Source organism: Apteryx mantelli, chromosome 19, assembly GCF_036417845.1.
Source record: "Apteryx mantelli isolate bAptMan1 chromosome 19, bAptMan1.hap1, whole genome shotgun sequence".
Taxonomy (NCBI): Eukaryota; Metazoa; Chordata; class Aves; order Apterygiformes; family Apterygidae; genus Apteryx; species Apteryx mantelli.
In genome coordinates, this window is record NC_089996.1 from 9,067,583 (window position 1) to 9,078,875 (window position 11,293).

At 56.2% G+C, this 11,293-nt stretch overlaps 1 protein-coding gene across 1 annotated transcript; it reads left to right on the plus strand.

Annotated features, from left to right (window-relative positions):
* Positions 1-493: 493 nt before the first annotated feature.
* On the plus strand, positions 494-9,103 carry FOXJ1 (forkhead box J1). Its single transcript, XM_067308194.1, has 3 exons — positions 494-521; positions 1,295-1,868; positions 5,479-9,103. Exons 2-3 carry the CDS (start codon positions 1,335-1,337, stop codon positions 6,292-6,294), a joined length of 1,350 nt encoding a protein of 449 aa, XP_067164295.1. The 5' UTR covers positions 494-521; positions 1,295-1,334; the 3' UTR covers positions 6,295-9,103.
* Positions 9,104-11,293: the final 2,190 nt, after the last annotated feature.

An 11,293-nucleotide genomic window follows, 5' to 3' on the forward strand; every position in this document is an offset into this window, starting at 1 on the left:
GGCGCCGCGGCTCGCTGCCCCGCCGCCCCCGGGGCTGTTTGGCGCTGGCGGCGCGGCCCGGGGGGGGGGGGGGGAGGGGGGGGGAGGGGGGGTCCCGCGGCGCCCGACGCGGCCCCGACGCGGCCCCGAAGCGGCCGGGGCGGCGGGCAGAGCGGGCCGAGCGGGCCGGCGGCCTCGCTCGCCATGGCAACGCGGCGGCCAATGGCCGGGCGCGAAGCTGTTTACCGGGGCGGCGCGTCGCCCTAGCAACCGCCCAAGCCTTTCGGGGCAGCTACTTAATGGCCGCGTCCAGCCGCTGACAAATCACTGCGGCGCCGCGGACGGGCGCCCCGGCAGGCCGCGGGGTCGCCGCTCGTCCCGGGGGGCCGAGCAGGGGCTGCCCCCTCCCCCCCTCCCCGGGGCGAGGTGCTCGTCCTCTTTTTTTTTTTTTTCCTCTTTTTCTTTTTTTCCCCCTCCTTTCTCCAGAACATTCCTGCTCGCTCCTGAACTTTGGCAGCGGGGGGGGACGTCGCCGGGACGGGGTGAGGGCCCGGAGTGGGGGCCGGGCGGCGGGAGGCTTGGCGGGCTGGCGCGGGGAACTGATTCATTTAACTGAGTTTGATTTAATTTATTTATTTATTTGCTTGTTTGTCGTCGTTGTGCCCCGCCGCAGCGGGAGCTCTGGGACGGGCGTCGCGGCAAGTCGGCGGGGCGTCGCAGCAGAGCGGGGGGCCGCGGCAGGTGGCTTTGCCCCGGGCCCCGGCACTTTCCCCTGGCCGTTAAATATTGCCTTACCCGAGGGGGCATCGCAGTGGAGGTCGGGCCCTCCCAGCCGCAAAAACGCGCATCAAGCGAGGGTGCTTGGGGCGGGTCGCCCTCCCCCCCGGTGCTTTCGGAGATGCCAGTGCCCCGGCGGGAGGAAGAAACAAAATCAAGCAAAACCCACAGAAGTTAGTAGGGGGGGTAATGCGGAGATGTTTCCTCAACACATCGGTTTTGGCCGGTCACCGGCAGCACGCAGGTCCTTTGGGAGCGGTGTCCCTGCTTTGCCAGGCTGCACAGCACGATTTTGGCTTTCACGGCCGAGGGGGGCAGCATGGGCGCCCTGGGCACGGGCTGGAGGGAGTTTCCACCAGAGCTGATGTGAGCTGAAGCGTCGCGGGAAGGAGGAGGAGGCATCGCAGCGCGCCGCAGAGGGGCCCCAGGGATGGGTTTAGCCGAGCGGCTTGGGGAGCGTTGGGCCACAGAGCTGCCCGGGCACCGGGGAGCTGGCTGCCTGCCGGGAATCTTGAGTGGCTCCATGTCGTTATTGCAGGATCTGCCCCGTGGCCTCCCTGCCCCTGCGCGCCTCGTGGATGCTGGACCTGCCCGCTCTGGTCTCCCCGGACATGGCTGACGGCTGGCTGAACCTCCGGTCGGAAGAAGAGAGAGGGCAGGAGAGCAGCATGGGGGACTCGAGCAACCTGGACGACAGCCTCACCAGCCTCCAATGGCTCCAGGAGTTCTCCATCATCAACGCCAACGTGGGCAAGTCGTCCTCGTCCCCCAGCGGCGCCGACCCTCATGACTACCACAAGATCCCCGGCTCAGCGGCGCCGTGCTCCCCGTTGGCCGCTGACCCCGCGTGCATGGGCATGCCCCACACCCCTGGCAAGCCCATCTCCTCCTCGACGTCCAGGACTGCGCACCTCGGCGTGGGCATGCACGCTCAGCCCATGGAAGACATAGACTACAAGACCAACCCGCATGTGAAGCCACCTTACTCCTACGCCACGCTCATCTGCATGGCGATGGAAGCCAGCAAGAAGACTAAAATCACCCTCTCCGCCATCTACAAATGGATTACCGACAACTTCTGCTATTTCCGGCACGCTGACCCCACCTGGCAGGTAGGTGGCCAGGAAACCTTCTCCTCTTTCCTCCTTCCCTTCTCCTTGGAGTCGGACCTGCTGGTGGGGCTGGGGGAGGACTTTCTGCAGCCTCTACCGTGCAACGTGAGGCTGAGTGCCAAACTCTGGAGCTGCCGGTACTGCCCCGGCGGGGAACAAGGAAGAGGCTGCACTCTGCGGGGTGGCTGGCGCACCCTGTCCCTGTTTGGGCAATGGAGACGTGGTTTCTAGTTTCAAATGGGTTTGCAGAGATGAGAATCTCTCCATGGTCCAGGCACCTTGAGCAGAAGACCTTCCCGTGGCAGCAGTAGCAGGTCTTCCTCCCCCACCGAGGCATTTAGCCTGGTGCCAGTGTTGAGGAGCAGGCAGAAACTGCCGGCAGCGGGGATGCTCCCAGTGTAAACAGGAATTTGCCCTTGCCAAGTTAGTTATTATCTAGCATGTCCCCAGGGCCGGCGAGAGGCCCAGATTTTCTTCTTTTCCACCTGGGCTGGTGTCAGAAAGGGAAGAATTCGGCACGGAGAGGAGGGAAGGAGGAGAAAGGCAGGCGGAAGAGAAATCCCTGGGGAAAGGGTGCCCAGAGGGAGCCATCAGGGCGAAAGAGCCCCGGCCGGAGCTTTGCCGTTCACAAATGACAAAGGCGCGAGGGCTGTGGAGGAAAGGAGCCAGGAGCCAGCCATTACGGGAAGAGCCAGGGCCATTTTAGGAGAGGGAAGGCAGCCGCTCGGCTGCGCGTGCCTGCAGCTCCTCGCGGCAACGGGACCAGCCCCCGCGGGAAGGCGTCTCTGTGCCCCCGCTCCACCTTTCGCAGAGCCTCCACGGGGCAGCGCCTTACAACAGAGCCCTCGGTGGCTTAGCAAACTCCTAATATCACTGAGTCAGGTTTTCGGTGGGTGCCGAGAAACTAAGCGTAGGAGAGGGGACGCAGGGGACCCGCAGGGAGGTGTCACTTGTTGGGAAGATCCCTCACCAGGGTTGCTGAGAGCAGGAATGCCGCTGCTTTCCAAACAGAGCAGGAGGAGAGGTTGCCCCTCTTTTCCGACAGGGCTGCCTGTCCCTCAGGGAGGACAGATGAAAGAGCCTGTCGCGGTGACGAGCTGGTCAGACCTCAGCAGGAAGCCTGAGGCAGACCGATCTACCTCCCCATCCCCAGGGAGCAGGGACGGCAGCCCCGGGTTCATTGCCTTGGGGGAAAGCATGAAGCGCAGGGGCTTTACTGAGCTGTGTTGGCTTGGGGCCCCTCCTCTGCCCTGCAAAGGGACCACCAGTAAGTGCAGCATTCTGGGACGTGTGAGGACAGGAGGGACCTGGGTGGCACGTCCCTCCACCTGGTTATTCCCAGCCCGCCATCCACAATGCACAGCTTAGAGGCTGATCTGGCGGTTTTGGGCGAAAGAGCTGCATGTTCCCTGCCCGTGCGTTGACCACCTTCTCCCAGGGAAGATGGGTGTCCACCAGCCCTTGAAGACCATCAAGGGGAAGGGAACCATCTTGATCCCTCTCCAGGGCCACTTGGGGTCCAGCAGCCTTCCTCTGAGAGGGGGCAAGCTGGGCCTGGAGGTCTCAGTGCTGCCTGTCCTCTCCAAACCTCCCTGTGACCCAGCTCATTGTGGACCGGGGAGCTCCTCACTGGTGTTGCCCAGACGTTAGGGGCTGAGCTGCAGCCAAGAGGCGAATGGGGAATATCCGCCCTACGCTCACCGCCAGGAGCAACCCCAGGGACTGTGCATGCAGGTAGCAATGTCTCACGCAAACAGGAGTCCTTGGACGTTTCCACCTCTGAAAGTCAGTGTGAACCCAGCCTTCTTACGTGCTGGTGGATCTACAAGAGTGTTTCAGAGGGGAGGAGTTGCGTGCCCGCGTTTTGACTTTCTCCTGCAAACTCACGGCTGGATAATCACCACGTTTTTAATTAAAATGTGTTTATTAAAAAAGAAAGAAGGGTTTTCAATCCCTCTCTGCAGACATGCAGGGGGTTCGCTGGATTGTTGCAGGGAGGAATGATAAATATGTTAACTGGCCGGGTAATAACAAACGGCAGCCCAGCCAGGCTGAATGAAAGTTGGGATGGGGAGGGGAGAAAGGGAGCAGAGAATTCAGCCTGCAATTCTCTGACCCTTGTAAAATTTCATTAAACTGTAAATTTGGAATTGCTGCAGTCTGGAACGTTTGCAAGGCTTTTTCTTTTCTTTTCTTTTCTTTTCTTTTCTTTTCTTTTCTTTTCTTTTCTTTTTTTCTTTTCTTTTCTTTTCTTTTCGCCCATCGAGGCTATGTTCTCATCCCCTATCCCAATTCCCGTATGTGAAGACAGACTCGAAAGGTCATGCCACCCATACTCCGGGGGGAGATGGATATATTCCTGTGGGAGCTGAGTGCTTTGGAGAGGAGCCAACACACCCAAGGAGCTTCAGCCAAGAGGAGGGTTTTGTTGTGTGTGTGTGTGTGTGTGTGTGTGTGTGTGCGTGTGTGTGTTTTTCAACAGCTCTAAGCATTCAAGCCTTGTTTTTGCTATTCGGCACTACGGATTATGGATGAATAAGCATAAAGATATCCAGGCAACATTTAAAAAAAAAAAACCCTCTACCATATCCAATCTCTTAATACAGTCTTGGCTTTGTGGAGTCCAACGCTGTGTTATTTACCCAATAACTGAGTTTCCTTTCTGATTATTCACATCACCCTGGACACATTCAGGGTTTCAGAACAGCACGACGGGAGCAGAAACTCTCTTTTTTTTTCCTCCCAGCTAGTTTGGGTTGTGGCGGATGAAGATGCAGTGATTTCATTGCAAGCTTCCCCAGGCCAGGAGGCACTTCTGGGAACAAATATGGCAGGCAACCACAGTGAGCCCAACCTCTGGGTGTGCAAGTCTCCAGCACCCCGATCCAGGTCTGCCTCGGGGGACCCCAGCCCAGCTGGCCCAGGGCTGTTCGGTATCTGCAGGAGAGCCCACGTGCCTGTCTAGTCTGGCCCATCTAGTTTCTAGCGTCAGCTTGACAGCAGGGGTAGCAGGGAGGCACAGAGGGCTATTTTTTAGCAATGTATTTTCCCCTCAACATTAGTAATAAGCACAGATGAACTGGGGGGGTCCAAGGAGGGCTCTGATGGTGCTGTACCCCCATGGTACTGCTGTGTGTTGCCATTCGTAATGGGGCTGTGGCCACACTAATATAAAGTCCCTACTCTTCCTCCATATCCACTAGTGAGGGCATGATCTCCTTCAACTTAGCTCCATGCTTAGAGCAGGTTAGGCTGGTTTTTCCCAGTGCACTGTGCGATCCAAAGCCCCATGGCCCCAGTTTAAAGCCAAGGAAAGTTTCTCAGAAATTTCCTGTTGGTTGGCAAGTCCTAGCTCGAACCCCTTGGCTGCTGCCATTTCTGGATGGATTAGATGGGAGGCAAGAAAACTGCACTGATGACTTGGGACAGGGGAGTTTCTGCTGGGCACATAGCCTGGAATGTCTTCTGACTTGACAATTTCTGCTGTCTCTTTGCCAAAGGTCCTTGCTGAAGATGTGCTTTTCCACCAGCCTCTCCAATCTGCCCATCCAGGTAGGTCCCATGGTAGAGAGCAGCCGTTCAACCTTGCTGTTTTCTCTTTTGGGTTTAGAACTCCATCCGGCACAACCTGTCCTTGAACAAGTGCTTCATCAAGGTGCCCCGAGAGAAGGATGAGCCAGGGAAGGGCGGCTTCTGGAAGATTGACCCCCAATATGCTGACCGGCTCATGAACGGCGCCTTCAAAAAACGGAGGATGCCTCCAGTGCAGATCCACCCGGCCTTCACCAATAGAGCCCAGCAAGAAGCAAGGTCCGTCACTAGCCCGGCAGCTTCCTCTTGGACCAGCAATAATGTCCTGAATGTCAACATGGAGTCGCAGCAGCTGCTGAAAGAGTTCGAAGAAGTCACTGGCGACCAGAACTGGAATCCAGCAGATGGAAAAGCAGGCCACAAGCGCAAGCAACCATTGCCCAAACGGACGGCCAAGTCGGCTCGGCTTTCCAGCTCTCCCTTGCTCACCCAGGAAGAACAAACGGAGCTGGGATCACTGAAAGGTGACTTTGACTGGGAAGCCATCTTTGACACCACCTTGAATGGTGATTTCTCCTCTTTTGAGGATCTGGAGCTCACACCTCCAATCAGCCCGATAACTCGAGACGTGGACTTGACAGTACACGGCCGACACATCGACTGTCCGCAGGAGTGGTGCCCTGTTGGGCATGACCAGGTCCTGAGCGAATCCAACCAGAACAGCCTGGACTTTGATGAAACCTTCATGGCCACTTCTTTCCTTCAGCATCCCTGGGATGAGGGGAGGAACGATTACCTCTCAAACTCCGTCAGCGTGGACCAGTTGTTTGAACTCAACGACACTTGTTTGCCAGCGGATGTGAATGACTGGAGCAGTGTGGGATCCTTTTTATAAGAGGCCGTTCGTGATTTGAAGGACCGTATCAGGCCCACACAGACTTTACCTATTAGCAGGATGCTCCCCCGTGCTGCTGGAACTTACAAGGGACAAGATTTTCTAGAGACAGAGACATATACAGTGACTTTTATCAGCTTCATAGTATGAATATTCACAGAAACACCAGGGGGGAAAAAAAAACCAATAACACAGGAGTCACTTGGTACATCTTTAAAGGACACATCAGAAGTCTCTGGTCATTGAGTTTCCTCAAGAGAAGATATATAACAGTACTTATTTTTTTTACTTTTAAAGAAAGAAATGTGAATTATCCTTTTTTCATGGAAATGGACAAGGCATATGTTCCTTTTGGGTTAAAGGCGAGCACCTGCTAAACTAGATCCAAGAAATGAGATTCCTGGTGGCTTAGGACTCTGTAGACTATGTGCAATTTCCTCAACCCTTCTTCTCTCCATTTGTCTCTCTCTCTCTTTCTCTCTCTCTCTTTCTTTCTTTTTTCTTCTGTCCAGGGAAGTTCCTAGGTATAACATGTGATAATTAGCTAGCAGGCAAATAAAGGTCCCTTCTGGATTCTCTGAGTTCAGCCTCCCTCCTGAATTGTGCCTAGAGAAGAAGAAAAGATCTGTAAATTCAGATGCAAATCAGCAAGTCTGCTTCTTTAGATGTTTTTATATAATCTATTATATATTATATATTCAAAGAAACCTATATTTTTAGCATTAGATTTTCTTTTCAGTGGGAGCAGGGGAAATGTAGTTTGGGGGTTGTTTTATATTTTTAATGTATAAAGACTTGTGTTCATTGTTCTGCAAATTAAGAATTAAGTGTCCAGCTTGTCTGCTCTGACAAAATATGCAAGGGAGGATTCCTGCAGCGGCAGCAACAGGTTTCACTATGGATCCAGAAAACGAACGCAGCAGGAGAGGAGCAAAGGGGACTGGGACTTTCCCAGAAGTGGCTTTCTTATTTCTGTACCTGACATCCTTGCCACGGTTGCCGTAGGTCTAGCCTTGCACCACTGTAAACCTTCTCTGTCTTTCAACAGCTGACAAAACCTCTCTCCCTTTTCTGGTCTGAAACTGTTGCCCTCCCCTTCTTTTGCTCATCCGTCAGGCTCCGAGCAGCCGACGGGACGATGCAGGACCCCAGTAAAGGATGAACTTTTGGGGGAGCCGTGGGCAAGGAGCAAGGAAAACGGCCGCTGTGCATTGTGTGCAGACCCTCACGGCACCACCAACAGCAGCTGTCACCGATGGGGTCGCTCTTTGTCCAGAAAATGTAATGCTCTCGGATGGGACCAAGGAGGAATAAGGTCTGGATCCAGGCTCTGTCCATGAGTCTCAGGCCAAAGACTGTGTGCATGCAACAGACTCTGGGAACAACAACGGAGATGAAATCCTACCGCTGACCTAACAGACCAGCCCGTTTTGCTCCGCTATGCCCTAGTCCCATAGGAACGGCCAGCACTCGGCACCTCCAGCCAGCTTGCAAGGGTCACCCTGCTCCTTCCACGGCGCCGCAGGAGGGAAGTGCCACTGTCACCCTCGCAGGTGGGCACAGCCGGGCAGGCATCGGCAGAGCGATTTCCATGGAGCCAAACAGCCTGCCCAGGACCCAGCCGCCTTCCCAGAGCAGGCACGGGGGCAAGAAGTATCTCCAAAGCAGCCAGAAGACGTTGCGGTGTCGCTGAGCACCTGGAAAGCTGGGAGAGCAAGGGCCCAGTTGCCTTCAGCGTTTCTGCAGCCTTCAAACCGTCTGGCCGGGAGCAGATCACCAGCTGGGATAGCTGCTGGGGCTGCGGTGATTTACGTGGACTGGAGATCTGGCCCTTTGACTCTGCTTGTAAAGACAGCGTGGCAGGGCATCTGCAAAGTAGGGCTAGGCAGCGTAGAAACGTTACGGTAGCCGAGCAAAATTGTGCTAAAACTTGACTTGAAGCTCTAGAGAACTGGATTCTTTGCCTCTCCTTTGCTACAGGTTATTAGAGTTAAGGTAGCTGCTAGTTAGCACAAGGTAAAAGCTGTAGCTTCAGTGGTGTGTCTTAGACTTGCTGAAAAATGGAAGATGATAAAGATTTTCTTTTTTGGTTACAAAAGAATTTAGGACCTTTGATGTGAGCAACATAACTTAGCTGGAGTTTAGCTGTAGTGTAAAATAAAATAAAATAGCCTGAAAGAAACCCCTTGTAGTAACTTGCATTCGAGGTTGCAAATACAGCGCTTTGCAAGGGGGGGGGGTTCAGGCAAAGAGGGCGAGAGCCGCGCCGGCGCGCAGGTCCCATTGCCGGCAGCGGGAGCGCGAGTCCTGGATCTGCCCGGCAAAGCGAGGGACGGGCTGGTGGCACCAAGCCCCGATCCCCGCGCAGGTCACTCCGACATCGACCTGCTGGTGCTACATTTAAGGGCAGGCGAATGGGGCGATTTCGCCCAGCCCATTGCTTCCCTGGCCCCGCCGGCTCAGCGCGAACAAGCACCTGCAGCTCGCGCAGCCCCCAAAGCTGGGGCCGGGGCGGCTGGAAGCCCACCGCGATGCCACCGCGCGGTGAGCGTCCCCCGTCGCGGGCTGCGTTTCCGAGCAGGGAGGTACCGCTGCCGCCCGGGCACCGCTGCGCCTCGCTGCGGCTTTGGAGGTCCACGTAGGTGTATATATTTGTACTGGTGATGCTTCTTTTTTTACTTGTTCCTTTTGTCCAGTTTTCCTGGTTTTCGGGGCCTCCTCCATACTGATGCTGAAGAACTGCGAAGATACGTGTGCAATTTAACCTTTTTCATGGAAAGCTATTCACAAATTAAAAAAAAAAAAAAGACGTTTGCCTCCTCATTTCCCTCCAGCACAGACTGGCTCCGTCTGAACCTCTCTCATGTAGATAGACAATATCTCTCCATCATAGACCTGTTTGAACATCCAAATCCCCGGACAGCAGGAGGGCACGTGGGTGCTAACCCCCGCTCTGTGATGGGCATGGTAATTCCCCCAAGGGGAAACTGAGGCACAAACCACCAAACAGCTTGGTGCTGCTTAGACAACGTCCATAGGGCAGAAGGGTGGCCGTGCCTGACCTCCCGAGTCCCGGGAGATGCTCCTAACTCTGGAGCATCCTTGGCTTCCCCTGCAGGGAGCTGCTCCGGGGGAAAGCAGGGGTGACCATTCCCCCAGGCTGGTGGCCACAAGTGGCCCTCGTGCTGGACCCGGGTGGCAATTATCTCCTCGATCCCTTGCCTGGAGTGGCCATATGTAGAGCAGAAGGTGACCCAGCAGGGTTTGCAGTCCAAACTTGCTGTTATCCTCAGCACACACGGTGGGAAAGCGCGACGTGGGGAGCCCGAGTGGCCTCGTACGTAGGGAAGGAGAGCTGGAAACTCACCCCAGCTCGGTGAGCGTGGCCGCCAGGCACAGGATGAGAGGTCCCATGGGTCCCCGTGCCCCTCTTTCCTTCCAGCGTCTCATTTACGGAGACATCAGGCTCCAGGGTGAAGTGCTCGATCCCAAAGAGCCGGGGCTGCCCTCTTTCCAGCTGTGTCCTGAGAAACGCAAGTGGTTTTGGACGGTCTGGTCATCACTCACCGGCTTTACCGGGGGGAGCGAAGGGCCAGGCCAGCTCCCCTGCCCGGCCGCCCTCTGCAAGGCAGGAGATGCAGAGCTGCCATTTTCCACCCAGGCGAGCTGAGGGCACCCTGACGTGGAGGCCAGCAGAAAAAGCCGCTTCCCAGGGCCCCCGCAGCCCCCCCGGGCACGCGGTGGTGAGAGGAGCTGCGCGAAAGCCGCAGGAATAGCCGAACCCTCGGGAGGCCAATTACGCCGAGAAGCGTTCGGGCTCTGCGAAGGCAGGGAATAAAAAGCAGCGTAAATCCTGCAGCAAGGCAAGACTGCGGGTGGGCGGCGGGATCTCTCCCGATCTCGGGACAGGAGGTCCAGGAACCCCGTCGGTGACGGCGGGGATGGAGGCTGCACCGGGACGGCACATGGGTGTTGGTCTCGGAGCAACGCTGGCCGCCGGCGCCAGACCCAGCGGCACCTCCCCGTGCCCCACGGCTGGATGCTGCTCCCAGCAATCGTGGGATAAGGTGGCTGCAAGGGACTTCTGGAAGCAGCCGGTTCAACCCCTCGCTCAAAGGTCCCCAACCTGCCACCCCATCACCAAGCACTGCGGCAGCTGGGCCAGGCCAGCACCACCCAGCGGCTCCCAGCTGGTCCCAATCCGGCTTCTTTCAGCCCAAAAGAAGAGCTGCAGGTGCTGGGATGGTCTTGGCTGGTGCTTGTCTTGGTGGGCTTCGTGCTGGGAGGATGGGACATGGCCACCTGCACCAGGTAGGGTTGTCCCCATGTCCAGTGCGCTTCTGGAGGCAGGTTCTTGCAGCTTAGGGACACCAGACCCAGGAGCTGAAAAAGCAATCGGAAAAACCCAGCTCTGGCTGTTCCTCTTCTCGGTTGCCCGTTTGCAGCGTGGGGGGATCTCGTCTCTCCTTTCACGCGTTGATGGTGTTCGCGGCGAGGAGCAGGCCGCCCCCCCTCGCCTTTTGTTTCGCTCATTTTTGTTTCGCCAGACGCAACTGCTTAGCTGCTGTTGAAAACCCGCTTGAAAAGGAAGAGCCCTGAGCACCCCCCCCCCACCCCCCCCGGCACAGGAGTGGAAAAAAAAAAAGATGCCGCTGGGAGAAAATAAATAAATATATAAAATTCCAGCCTGCTGGAGCCGGTCAGGGTTTTTAAAGCGAAAAAAAAGGGGGGGGGGAGGAATATAAAGGAGGCACCAGGCGAGGCCTGAAACGACCTTGTTTTGTTCAGCTTTTGGAAGCAACAAAACAAACTTGGAAGTGATTTTTTTTTTTTTCCCAATGAGGTTTTTTTTTTCTTTTCTTTTCTTTTCTTTTTTTTTCCCCTCCTTCCTTAGCCGCAGCGAGAGCGTGCGCGCACGGGAAGGGCGGCCGGGAGGGAGGGAGGGAGCGAGCAAGCGCCTTTCCTTCCCTCGAAGCCGGGCGCTCTCGCCGGGCGCGGA